This window comes from Syngnathus scovelli, chromosome 12 (genome assembly GCF_024217435.2).
Source record: "Syngnathus scovelli strain Florida chromosome 12, RoL_Ssco_1.2, whole genome shotgun sequence".
NCBI classification, from domain to species: domain Eukaryota; kingdom Metazoa; phylum Chordata; class Actinopteri; order Syngnathiformes; family Syngnathidae; genus Syngnathus; species Syngnathus scovelli.
Window position 1 is genome coordinate 5,280,963 of NC_090858.1, and position 13,868 is coordinate 5,294,830.

The 13,868-nt window shown below is 40.7% G+C and overlaps 1 protein-coding gene and 1 long non-coding RNA gene across 2 annotated transcripts; one reads left to right on the plus strand and one right to left on the minus strand.

Annotated features, from left to right (window-relative positions):
* Positions 1-392: 392 nt before the first annotated feature.
* Positions 393-4,411, minus strand: LOC125978546 (uncharacterized). The gene is made up of 2 exons (XR_007485080.2): positions 2,371-4,411; positions 393-1,111 (listed from the first exon to the last, which is right to left on the minus strand). It is a non-coding gene; the product is annotated as an uncharacterized lncRNA (long non-coding RNA).
* On the plus strand, positions 985-13,830 carry ikzf1 (IKAROS family zinc finger 1 (Ikaros)). The gene is made up of 8 exons (XM_049735964.2): positions 985-1,300; positions 4,937-4,990; positions 5,124-5,237; positions 9,197-9,466; positions 10,804-10,971; positions 11,426-11,551; positions 11,860-11,994; positions 12,374-13,830. The coding sequence occupies exons 1-8, from the start codon at positions 985-987 to the stop codon at positions 13,081-13,083; spliced, it is 1,893 nt and encodes a 630-aa protein (XP_049591921.2). The 3' UTR covers positions 13,084-13,830.
* Positions 13,831-13,868: the final 38 nt, after the last annotated feature.

The window sequence follows — 13,868 nt, forward strand, 5'->3', positions numbered from 1 at the left end:
CGTATGCCTGCAGTGTAAATGACAGCTGGATTAAAAAAAAAAAATAGACTACCTTTGTCTTACTTGACTATTTATTTATTTATTTATTGTTTTCATGGCAATTCAAAACAATCCGCATGTGTCTAGCAAAAATGTCTGTTCCTGTCAAAAAATACCCCTGAGGATCAAGTTACACCTGCTTTTTGTCCCTTTTGGAAGTTTGTCAAACTCAGTGCAGCTCTGCTTCCTCCATTTTGGATTTGAACACAGCCGATATTCTCCCAACCAGATCATGGGTGGAGAAACTGTGTGGTAAGAGTGCTTAAAATGTATATTAGACTGTCACTTTACAATTGGACAAACTTCAGCTGGCCTCAATCCCAGACACGTTTTCAAGAAAAATGTAGTACAGATTTAATTTCATTGGTTGTTTAATTTCACACTTGATGAGTGTGCAGACACTCAGATGACCCAACAATTGGTATACAAGCTAATAAGAAATCAATTTCCATAATATATCCCATGATGATATAGCTTGTCTGATATGATCATGTTGTAATATGTCCGAATTTGTTTCACGAGACTCTACTATGGCTAATGAATATACATTCAACTCATAATTAGCCATTTTTTGATAATAACATGTGGCATGTTTTGTTGACATTGTAAATTTTGATGAAGTAGACAGATTTTGCAGAACTGAACATGCATCTAATTGCATATGTATCCATGGAAAGACATTTAAAAGTTTATTCAGGATACTTTAACATCCATGGACGGAACTTTGCCACTAAGACGACGATTGCTGCATAAGAGAAAAGAAACACCAAAAAAAAGAAGAGTGGAAGAGTCATTAGGTGGAAATAGGAGTGTTAATTATAGGGGATGCCGGTATAGGTGACAGAAGGGGTGCTGTCCAATATTCAAGTGAAGGGGTGACCCCCCCAACGCGCCCCTCCCTCCTCCATCAGCATCCTCAGTGAGAATGAAATAAATAAACAATGAATGGTCCACTCCTCTTGCGCGCGCCTCATCCCATCTCATGCATGGCTGCCAGTAATGGTCTACTGGGTGTCAGCTTTTATTGGCACGGCACAAAGCAAGTGCCAAGACGCCCCACCACACAGCGGGCCTGTGGATAAAAGCAAGCAAAATGCCTCAGTCGAGGACAGAGTAGTCATGTTGGGCTGGAACGAGGAAGTGCAGTGGAGAGGGGAGGGACTGAGGGCGCAGTTCCATGGGGCCGCGGCGCTGCGACCTTCTGCACATGGAGCAGGGGACAGTTGGAAGAACTTCATACTGCAAACTCAAGGAATAGCAGGTAAAGTGACTTCCACTAACTTTCAGCTCAGTGACAATTTTGGCAGGACAGGGATAAAGTCCGACACAGGCGCGGTGAGATCCTCTTAAGAGTTTTTTAGGGGGCATGCACCTGCTGGAAAAGACTCCTGTAGAGTTTGGCGGCTGCAGGTGCATCATCTCATCCCGTTTGACACGCGTGCTTTTCTCTGCCGCTACATCGCACTAACACGCCATGCTTGACTAACACTGGAAATGAAAGACTTTTTCTCTTAATCGCATTTCTTCCACAAGATTCGCAGAAATTAGAGGAAGCCTTTTGGCAGTTCCCATTTTCCATTATTTTTTTTAGGAACAATGTAAATCCATACTTTCAAAATTTCTAATAAAAAAGATGATTTGTTTTTTTAGCTTTCACAATTTTAATTGCTTATCCTGACATCTTTATCTGTTTTTCTATTTCTGTCGTAGCACCTGTTGCAGATGTGCCGCACCACTGCATTGAAAGCACGCTTTAAGAATGCAATAATTGTAGCATTTTTTTTTTAAATTTTTTTTTGCACAATTAAGGTGTTAATGTGAAAATATATCAGTACGGCTTAAACAGGAACCTTACCATGACACGAAAAGATAATTCGTAGATAAATATATGAACATTTCCTGCACGTCTAAGCTTGTTTTACATTTTCATCAAATTGTTTAAATGGAAGAAACTTGTGTAAAATCTTACCTTTTGTAAGACTTTTAATTTTTTTACAGAAAAGTAAAAGATTTTAATTTGATTTAAAAAACACACCGGAATTTTCTGCTTTTGAACTTTAACAACTATGTCAAAAAATATGTGACATTAACATTTTACGAATACGTAATGACATTCTGAATGTACTTGACGAACTATAACAGACCTTCTTTAATTTTAATACATATTTAAAAAAAAAAATTCTTTAGGTAATTTTAAAACAACGAACAAAAGGGAAATTTACAATCTTACAAATTGTAATTAACACCAGTAAATCTGACGCTTCAAAATATAAGCAACACTTCCGAAAAAATAATTTCAGTTTTCCGTCTATTTAAAACTTGGAAACGCACCTGCGCAAATGACTTTTTTTTTCGATAGAAAGAAGCAGAAGTGCTGCAAATGTGTGCCTCGTGGGTGCTGTCAGAAGAAAGAGAAGTAGGAGGCACTGCAAGACACCCACTTATTAAAATAATTGTATTGTCTGAATAGCAGACTAGTGAAGTGTGTCACATGCAAATGAAGGAAACTTCTCTTGAGTGCACTTTTACTCCCCCGTTGCCCCCTCACTGGGCCCCCCCAAGAACACATCTGCTAACTCCGCTGATATCATCCATACATTTCACAAATTACTGATGCGAAGCTCCTTATGAACACATGTAGGCAGGAGGTGAAAGCTGAAAACTTAGTTCCCTAATTATTTATAGAACCCATCGCGTCATGACTTATTTTAAATCACATTTTCAAAGTCACATTTAAATATAGTGTTTGTCAAATGTCACTGAAAACCCGACTGTGAACATAAGAACAAAGATAAATGTTGTAAACTTTAATTTATTTGATATATATTATGATTGATTTCAAACAAAATTATTGGTTGGTTATTATTATTGCTTCCCAAATATTCAAATTTAGTTTCATTTAATCTACTGTACTGACAGCAATTGTATTTTTGAGTGCGTGCCTGTGTTTGTATGTGTGCGGGTTTATATGCATGATCCAATAAGAGCCAAAATAAGAATTGTACCAAAAATTCTGACTTCTGAAATTAATTTTGAATAGCAGAAAGGCGTATATTTATTTGTGTTAGTTTAGAAGAGCAAAGAGATGTTTTAAATTAATGTTACCTAATTCACTACAAACCTTTTAGAATGATGCAGTGCAATTCAACATAGGTGTAAATAAAAACCCAATTTTTTTTTTAAAGTACAAGTTGGACTTGAATATCTATTAACATTATTGTATACAGATCTTGTATTGAATTTTAATAATTTTATGCCTTGACATTCCAATGCTTGCAATTCATTTGCTATCATAGAAACACATACGCACATACACACGTGTCTGTTTGTGAGCTCCGTTTCGGGTATCCAGAATATACTGGTGTGGTCCTCAGTATCTGTTAACGGTTTCGCTCTTTCTCATCTCCACCCTTCTTGTTGGCGTAGCTACTTTGCACCTCTCTATGTGAAGAACCCCCCCACCCTTTCCACCAGTACATAAACACTAATGTATAGACACATGCAAGCCTCATGTCAACCCACAAGCCTCTTCCTGTCTCTCCTCACTAACACTCAGATCAAAACTTTTCCAGTGCTTCTGTATGCACGTACGCACGCACCCACTTCAAACTTCCTGGCTATACTAAGTGTGCACCATAGTTTCCAGACGTCTTTGCAAGTAGGTTTTGGCTGAAAGTGTCAATGTGCCCCCACCAACACATTGGTGATTCCCCTCGCACCATCTGCCCAGAAAAAAGGGCACGAGAGAATACATACCCCCCTTTTACCCCGACCTCCAAACTCCAGATGCAGAAGGTCGGTGGAGCACGCAACACCCTGCGTGATCTGTGCAGTAAATCATCTGCACCAGCAACCTTTGCCCCCCTTCCTTTCTTAACAGTTGGGTGTCTGCACAAGCTCCTGACTTGACTCCGCAAAATGCTTTTGCGTTGCGACACAAGCCCTGTCGCTTCCCACTATTTGTTCCAAATGTGTGGAGCCATCTGTTAGTGAAACAGGAAGGCCTAGGTTCCCCTTCTCCCTTGGGCTCGTTTCGCTATTTTCAGGAGCTTCACTTCTCCCTGTGTGGCTGCTTGGACTGGGCAGCGGCTCCACCGAGGGCTTCTTGAAGTGCCGGAGCCCGTGCCGAGGCTGTCGGGGCCCATCTGCTTCAGGCTGGAGGGCCATCCATTATTAATGGGGCCACGATCACTGGTGACTCCTCAGATATTCAGCCCTGGCCGAAGGAGCGGTGTCTCTGGACTCGGCTGCCTTCTCTGGCTTCTAAAGAACCAATAAAGACAACTTCTCCATCCGCTATCCTGTTGGTCTATTATCTCTCCACCTTCCAGTTGCATTTGCTCTCTTGACTTCTCAGTTCTTCCCCTCAATTGCAATCTATTCCACCGCCGAGATGTCAATCGCCCTCGCCCTCGCCTCGTCTCTTTTGGGTTCCGAATGCGAGCGCGTCTGTGGCGAGACTGCGGACTCAGCCATGCGTGCTGGGTAAATTAGAGAGAACATGAGCGTTGATCAGCTGAGCACGGCAAGCACCCGCATCCTCAGTGACCTGAGGCCAGTTAATTTTCTGCTTAATTTTGCCGCGGTCACTTTGCATTTTTTAGATGATTACGTGGCAGGAAATTAACAATAAATAACAAATGTGGTCTGAAAGGCTATTCCCGGCAAGCCCGCCTTATATCGCCGGGCCACTCTCGGATCTCTGTCGGACTTGTAATGAAATTGTCTGTAATTCTTTGCAAACTAACGCGGGCGACAAGAGTGACAAGAGCGATCTCACCGGGGTGACATAGCGAGAGTGCACCCTTTACCCCGCTCCAGCTTTGTGTAATGTTTCCTCTGCCAACTCTTGATTAAATGTACATACTTTTTACATCTCAATCTGTTCCTCCATTAGAGTACTTGCACCGCATGGAGACAGAGGAGGTCCAGGAAATGGCCCCAATGCCAGGTAAGAGACTGCCGCATGATTGAGCCATAACGTTTTTTTTAAACCACCGTGAGGTAATTGTAGTCCTCTAAGAGAGGCGCTCGGGGTCCTTGCGCGGTGAGTGACGGGAGCTTTCCGATGTGTGTCACGCTAGGCCGAGACAGCTCCCCTGCCAACGACGCTATCGAGGAGGCAGAGGAGCCCATGGCTGTTCCAGAAGACCTGTCAGCAGGCTCCGCCCAGCAGCAACACAACAGAGGGGACAAAGGTATACTCAAGCCATAAGATACTCAATTAACTGGGTAGCGTGGTGGTCAAATGGTTAGCATGGTTTGACTCTTCCTGTGTGGTGTTTGCATGCTCTCCATTTCTCCAAGTGCTTCCTCTCGCATCCCTAAAATTTAATTGTCTAAGTGTGAAATGTTGCTAGTCCATATGTGCCCTGTGATTGGCTGGCAACCCATCCCAAAGTCAGTAATAAAACGATGACGTTTGTTGAAGAAAATAATCTTATAATGTACAAATATTGTACTGTTAATCTATATAATCCATTTTCATCCATTTAAACATCTTGATTAGAAATTTACGGATAATTCAATGAGTGCCAAATGAGCAATTTAGTCAAACACGTCAGTTTCAAAAAGTGTTACGTAATTTTTTTTTTCTTTCAACATTTCCCTTTGCACATTAAATGAGGAATCTTTGCAGCTTCTAATCCCCTGGATCAATTAGAGTATCTAAAAATTGTGGAATTGATGCATTTAGGTCATTGGCAAAAAAAAAAAAAAAAAAAACTCCTTCTGATCCATGGCATGTAATTAATAAGCCAAATCTTAAGGAATAGCTAATGTGACCTTGATTTGAATCTGTCAACATCAAGCCAGGGAATATCACGGAGAGGCTAAGGATGCTGGGGAGTCCTCATTAACTTTAAGTCCCCTAAAATGGATAATAATATAAAGAATTAGTGGGGGATTTTAACCAGACACATTATTGACTTAATTGATCACATATAAACCACACCAGACTATAAACTGCTGGTGTTTTAAAGTTTAATTTCCATATGTAAAAAAATATGCACAAATTAAACAACATTATAAACATCACATAAAAAAAATGATTATACTAATTATAAAAATCACAAAAAAATCCATAGATAAGCCGCATTGGACTATAAGTCTCAGAGTAAAAAAATTGCATTCAGTTTATAGTCATCAAGACAGGAGAAAAAAAAGCAAACCTCTATCCCATCTGTGTTTTTCCACTCATCCAGATAACGGCAAAGATTAGCAGCACGCAATGAGAAATGAAAGGCGAGAGGAAACTGAAATAGGATGTGTAAGAGTTTCCTCAGAAACTAGTTGCCGTCAGGCCGTTTCAACACTTTCGGGAGATAAAGACTTCAGGAGCGGGGCAAACAAGTTTCATTGCACACCTGCACAAACACGCAAACTTTATAACACAACCTATTTCGAGTGGTCGAGCAAAATAACACACAACTGATATGAATGTGAATGTGATGGAGTTGAATCCCCCTTACTTCCCTAAACAGCCGGTATACACTGGTGTAAGCGTATCTGTTTGTGCGTCTATAACGTTAGCCAGAAAACACAAGAGGAGGAAGTGTCATTTTCTCCTAAATCTTTTTGTCAATGCCACACAGGCAAACATGCAGGTTGCAATGCATCAACTTGTTGACTGCAATTTGAATCTGTGACCCCAAAAAAATGTCTTTGTGTTATTGGTTTTTTGTACAATTGCGGTTGCAGCTGCACCGCGACACACTAAAAAGATGCTAATTTAGCCTAAGTGGAAGGATAATAAACATTTCATGTCACGTATTGGAGGTCATATGAATGAATTTTTGTCAGACCTTGGAAAAAAATGACATGCATTGACACATTTTGAAGTTTAAGGGTAAAAGTAGGCTGTTTGTGTTGGTTCCACAAGCTTGCACAGACGTTTTCAGGCAGCCTTGTAACAGGAACCCCCGGCAGGCTCAGTGCGTGTTTCCACACAGCATACAAGAGCATTTGCTATCTAACTTCCCATATCTGCTATCTATCGACACCAAAATGTGCCAATTACTTCTGCCACAGGACTTGCTTCTCCTTTGTTTGCAAGTCAAGGATAACATTTATCCACATCGAGCCGACACTGTTTTATTGCTGCATGGTTTATTTGTTTATTATGGGTTGTGACACGAGCTTCCCAAAAAAAAAAAAAAAAAAAAAAATCAGGATTTAGTATGTGACTGAGACAAAGATGATATAGAGTCAAAAGGCTTCTCCCTATTCCTGGTTCATTTGTAACTTCCCCATGTCCAGCACCATGGTTACTTTCTGTTTGCCCAGATGAGTTCAGATGGCTGCTCACACGAGAGGAGAATTTTTATAATAAGGATTTTTAATTGCTGCCTTTAAAAAAAAATAGTCATGTAGATGACGAAAAAAAAAGAAAAATGATTAGTGTTGTTAACGGGGTTTTTTTTGGCTCACTTTTATGAGACAGCAAAAATATTACAAGTCATTTCAGGCTATTTGACAGACAAAATGTCATGATTACAGGTCAAATTGTGAAAAGAAAAAAAAAAGAGTAAGATTAAATATTATTACCTTCCCTTGCCCTTAACTGCAACAAACTTGTTTGATTTGCTAAATGTGTTGCTATACGTGACTTTTAGTAAAAGACCAAATATTATTGTGAGAAAGAAATTCCACAAAAATTCAAAGGAGAGGAACTAGCATGTTCCCCGAGTGGGTCAAGCCAAGTGGATTGTGAAAAAAAAGAAAAGTCAACCTGTTTCAGTTACAAGTTGTTTAACGATTCCTTTCCCATGCTTCCCTTTCTGTCACTTCTCCATAATTCTTAGTATTTCAGTTAGACAGGCCCTCTTTCTGAAGCTTCCCCTTTTCCATGGATTCCAAAATGCTTCATGATTTCCACTTCTTCCTCTTTGGTTGTAAAAGCGCAAGGCTTGAAACGTGGGGAAATCAGGCTTTGAACATGACACGTAAACCGCAGCTTGGCGATTCGCATGATCAGTCTGAACAACGTCGTCTGGTGGGAAAGAAGGAGAAGGTTGTTTGCACGCAATGGCCACTTCTCTTTTCTGGGAAAACAACAAGTCAAAAAAACCAGTTCTGGAACTATGTTATCATGATTTGTAGATTCTGTGTGATTGAAACGATGATGAAAATCTATCAGAGGTTGCGTGTGTGTTTATCAGTCTGTAGACTGTAGTCCTTAGGTTCACGCTACTTCCTGTGTCTCTGTTTCCTGTTTATCTCGCTGTCATTTTTTTCACCAAAGCATGATGGTGTGCGATGATCTCATTGCTGACTTTCTCAAATGCACGGCATGCAATATCTTTTCCATCTGCATATCACCACTTGGCTCTGGTGCTGCAGTACAGAATGATCCTATTGAATGTTCAATTGCCAAAAGTGAGGCAAATGTACACTTTATATTTTAAGCGTTAAAGAAGTTTTCATTCTTCCAACTTCTGTCATGAAGAAATTTCTTATGGTGTAATTTCTTATTCCAAACAAAATATACTGCTTAACATATGTTACATTTGCATTGACAATTTATACCATATGAATAATAAAAATTAATAATAATAGAAATATATATATTTTTTCCTTTTAAATGCATTTTAAGAAACGATATACACTGCATGAATTATAACAAACTATCTAGTACGTCCGGGTTTTTCGGTGCCTCGCTCAAGGGCATCACTATGTACCTCCAAATTGTTGCCATAGTTGTGATTTACAACTGGTGTCTTGACAGGGAAGATGAGTGTGTGTTTGTGTACATCTTGAATCAACGTATTTAGATGATTGCTGGCTTTCTGACAGGACAAATCCAAAATGTCTGCTCATAATGACAACAGACATATTTATTACCATAGTATATACTCATGTGGCCTATGATTGAGAACTGAGAATGGCAGAAAAGAAAAATGGAATGGGCTCCACAACTTCAGTACTAAGTGACAATTCTGTCAATAGACACTGATTTGGAATTCTGACCTTAGAAAAGTTGAATGTTCACAGACAAGGTAAAGATGACTGGATGGTGTGGCTTTATCTTTTCAAATGTAACATGAACTAATTCATCCCAGTAATAGACTGCCCATCTGTTGTTCTACACAACATCATGACAGAATCTTGCTCTTCTTCTAAACCGTGGCCCTTCCCCTCCCCCTGCCCTCTTTTCCAGCCTGTAACATTAAAGTTGAGGCTCGCAGTGATGAGGAGAATGGGCTGTCCTGTGACATGAATGGCACGGAGGAGGAGGAGTGCGCGGAAGACTTGCGCGTGATCGATGCCTCTGGGGCCAAGGTGAACGGCTCACAGCCGAGTCCCGAGGCCAAGGTCTTCTCCTCGGCTGGCGGCATCCGGCTATCCAACGGGAAGCTCAAGTGCGATATCTGTGGGATAATTTGTATTGGCCCCAATGTGTTGATGGTGCACAAGCGAAGCCACACTGGTAAGCCACCTGCAATACATCATGCCCTCCATTATGCACCATGTTCAATGTTACTATGAGAGGATGGATGGATGGATGGATGAAGGGCAGCCAAGCGGCTCGAAATGCGGTCTTACTTTTCTGGCACGAAAGTCATCATAGAACTTGGCCTGTGTCTTCTTGCGCAATGATGGGTAGCACTTGTAGTTTGGGTGTGTGCATGCAGATCGGTCTTATCGTGTATAAAATCATCATTAGCGTGCAAAGAAAAAAGAACTGAGAAACATCACAACAAACTTTAGTCACATTATTGGGCAATCAAGCAGCAAAAATTAACGTAAAAAAAAAAAAACATTGCGAATTGAGAAAAGTCTCCCTCCCCAAGAATTAAATGGAATCTCTGTGCAGTCACAAATATATCTAGCTATTAAAAGTTTTTCAAAAATTCTGAAATGATATTCTATCATAATGAACCCGAACCAGTGGTGGGGAACATTTTTGAAAAAGGCACTTAACTGTCGTGATGTAGAAACTAATGACACTCAAAATGGAATAAAGGAACAGGAGACTAATGTAAATGAAAGTACAATAAAGAATACAATTGTGCCTCCTATTTGAATAGAAAATATTCTGTGGTTGAGTCTTTGCTCCTGAAATGCATTTTTAATGAATTTCCCCTTTTCAATATTTTTGCTGCTTCACTGGTGACTCTTATTTTATGAGGTGGAGGCTTTGGAAAAAAAAAAAAAGAAAAGCCACATTAAAAGGTTCTCACAGAATGCCACAACACTCGAGAAGGCTGGATATTGGTTGATTCCAGGAGCGCTGATCAGGAAGACTGGCTCTCAACACAAAGTGTTTCCTTCACTTTATTCAAATGAGGCTGAATTTGCATTGTGATGTGCTGCTCTTAGTTTAGAGACGAAGAGGAGGAAAAAATGAGATTTTCAGATCAAATTGACCCAGGCAATGGTGCATTACGGAACTGCCAGGCTGAGTCTGAGAGGCTCTTGTTCGATCAGAGCACCGGGAGTTGATGGGGCAGGGGGGAGCATGGAGAGATGGAGCGTCACCCTGGAACCCCCCCCCCCCCTACACACACACACACACACTCTGCCCCTCAGCCGCTCCATTATCTCACTTGTTCTCTTTCCTCGGATGCTTGTAACACAGTGACCCCGTATTCCCGCTCCTGTAGCATACTCGATCAGGGTCCTAGTAAAAGTAAAAAAATAATAATTATAATAAATAAATAAAAAATCCAATTAAAAAAAAAAAAGACATCAATATTTTGATGCTCATTATTTCAGCAGCAACTTTATCCTATTTTGTGTGTTGTGTTTTTTTTGTTCTCTCAGGAGAACGTCCCTTCCAGTGCAGCCAGTGCGGTGCTTCTTTCACCCAGAAGGGCAACCTGCTGCGTCACATCAAGCTCCACTCTGGAGAAAAACCCTTCAAGTGTCACCTTTGCAGCTACGCCTGTCGCAGGAGGGATGCGCTCACCGGACACCTGCGCACGCACTCTGGTAATTTCCAAATACCAATGTTGTCATTTAGAACTCATTAATATGCAATTGTTGTTTTTACATATAAGTACTGTAACTTTCCCCCCAAATTTCCAATTTTTATGAAATGCTTGTAAAGTGCTGCACTTATTCTCACTCACTAAAAAATTTACTGCTGCACTTATTCTCACTCACTAAAAATGTGACTTTTTGATTTATGCCTAATATAAAAGTGATTTAGAAAATTAAATGCTTAAATGTGTGCCCAAAGATACAATAGAGTAAAATAAAAAAAATGCGTATTTTAATCAAATTATACAGTTAATTGTTTACAATGTGATTTTGTAAGTCTCCCGAGAAATCCAAGACATCTTTTTGACTACCACTCTACTTTTTAATTAGGAAGACAAGTTTATTTGTTTGTATCGCTGTGATTATTGATTTATGCATTTATTTATTGATGTATTTATTTCAGTTGGAAAACCCCACAAGTGTGCTTACTGCGGTCGGAGTTACAAGCAACGCAGCTCTCTGGAGGAGCACAAGGAGCGATGCCACAATTACCTTCAGTGCATGGGGCTGCAGAATAGCATCTACACAGGTCGGTGTCTCAAATTTAAATTCTCATTCACCCAAATGTTGATGACATATTTGACGTCATTCAATCAGCACCTCACAATAGAAAAGCTCAGGTTAAACATTTGATGGTCCTTGAACGCTGCATCACACATCACCGACTATGAGCTAAAACTTTGACCTCTATAGATGACCTGTGAAGAGACATTCATTAAAATAGTGCTGTAGTCAGCAGAAAAGAAAAAACAATAAAACCCGCCCTCCTACACAAGTACATGACTTATGGACCATCTATTTTGACTCTAAAACTTCCTTCTCTGTCTTGCTTTCCAGTAGTAAAGGAAGAAAGCAGCCAGAATGAACAGAGGGAAGACTTAAGCCAGATGGGATCTGACAGAGCCTTGGTGCTAGACAGGCTAGCTAATAATGTAGCTAAGCGTAAGAGCACTATGCCACAGAAGTTTGTGGGTAAGGGCCGAAATCTGCTTCCTTTGTCTCAATACATTTACAGTAGATAGGTCTGCAAATTGTTTATTGTTATCTCATATGTAAAAAAAAAAAAAAAAAAACACTGCTAGGGAGCTCAACTACTGTTTGCTGTAAATGGTAAAACCTCACGATAAATCACTTCAGATTGATTTTACTGACCGGTGACTTGCATTGACATTGAACAGACTTTTATCAGACTGAGTCTCACATAGAGTTTACAATGAGAACTAGGTCTCTCACGTTTTTAAGGTGTGTTCATTTCAATACTGTGCTTTTAGCTAATAAGCTCAAAATATGTTGGCATAGGATGTAGGTCAAATATTTTTTCACCTGTGACAACAAACGTGTGTTTCCTCAGGTGAAAAACGCCTCTCAGATCTTTCCTACGATGGAGCACAAGGCGAGCTGATTCAGCCCCACGTCATTGACCAGGCCATCAACAGCGCCATCAGCTACCTGGGGGCAGAATCGCTTCGGCCCCTGGTCCAGCCCTCGTCAGCCTCGTCCTCTGACGTGGCCATGGGCTCCATCTACCCGCTGCACAAGGCGGCCCCGGAAGCCCAATCGGGACCGGGCCACAGCCTGTCAGCCAAGGACAGTGCGGCTGAGAATCTGCTCTTGCTCTCCAAGTCCAAATCTGCCTCCAGCGAGAAGGATGGATCTCCGAGTCACAGCGGCCAAGACTCCACTGACACAGAGAGCAATAGCGGGGATCGAGCGGGTGGGGCGGCCCCCGGCCTCATCTACCTGACCAATCACATCACCTCAGGCGGGCGGAACGGCACGCTGCCCCACGTGAAGGAAGAGCAGCAACGACAGTACGAGGCCATCCGCGCCAACATGGAGATGGCGTCTGAGGGCTTTAAGGTGATGACAGCAGACGGCGACCAGGTGAGGGCGTACAGGTGTGAACATTGTCGCATCCTCTTCCTGGACCTCGTCATGTACACCATACATATGGGCTGCCACGGCTTCAGAGACCCCTTTGAATGCAATCTCTGTGGCCATCGCAGTCAAGATCGTTATGAGTTCTCTTCGCACATAGCTCGCGGGGAGCATCGCTACTGACCCCTGAAGACCACAACATACACACATATAGTAAAAGCAATGCCTAGAAGTGTATCATGTGAAATACACAGTTGATGTGTGAAAGTGTGATTTTATACAGTGTGCATGGTTGTTAAATACAGAAGACATCCAAATTTCATTTCATGAATTTGTGTAAATAGATAACTAAATGGTGTTCAGTAAAGAAAAAAATGGCAAAATAATGTGCCGAAACAGCATCACATCTTACAGTATGTAAAGTAAATGTTCTTATGTTATATTGTGTGTATGTATGGATTTTTTTCCCCCTTATAACAAGCAGCAACTTTATTTTCTAGTTTTTGATTAAAAAAAAAAGATCTGTGTTTTTACAGGTGTGTTAAGTGATGGAGACAAAAACCAAAACAAAATACCATATCTGTACAAAATGCAGTCAATCAAAAATGTCGATGTAGATATAACTCAAGTTCATTTTCCAACTATGTGCAACACACATATTATTTATACTACATTTACTTGCCATTTTTGTATTTATTACAGTAATTGGTGTTTGTCAATAGAATAGTTGCCAGACCTGTTCAACTGTATTAAATGTGTTTATAGTGAAAACATGACTGCTGCTCAACGGCAAAGGTGAGGAAAATGCTATACTGGAGATTTGCTTCATTTCTGTCCATTTAGAATTGTTTTCCTCACGAGACAAAAGCCTTTTGAGGCTTCGTGGGAATTTTATGCTCACAAAATATCAATAAAGGATATTTTAAATAAGCCATAATAATGTCAGATTTGTTTGTTTTCCTGTGTTT

What these genes read in the sequence shown, in the direction of transcription:
- ikzf1 (XM_049735964.2), top strand. Translation starts at nt 985, where the DNA reads ATGGTCCACTCCTCTTGCGCGCGCCTCATCCCATCTCATGCATGGCTG. An exon ending in ACACCTGCGCACGCACTCTG is followed by an intron (nt 10,972 to 11,425) that starts GTAATTTCCAAA and finishes TATTTATTTCAG; the next exon opens with TTGGAAAACCCCACAAGTGT. An exon ending in GCAGAATAGCATCTACACAG is followed by an intron (nt 11,552 to 11,859) that starts GTCGGTGTCTCA and finishes CTTGCTTTCCAG; the next exon opens with TAGTAAAGGAAGAAAGCAGC.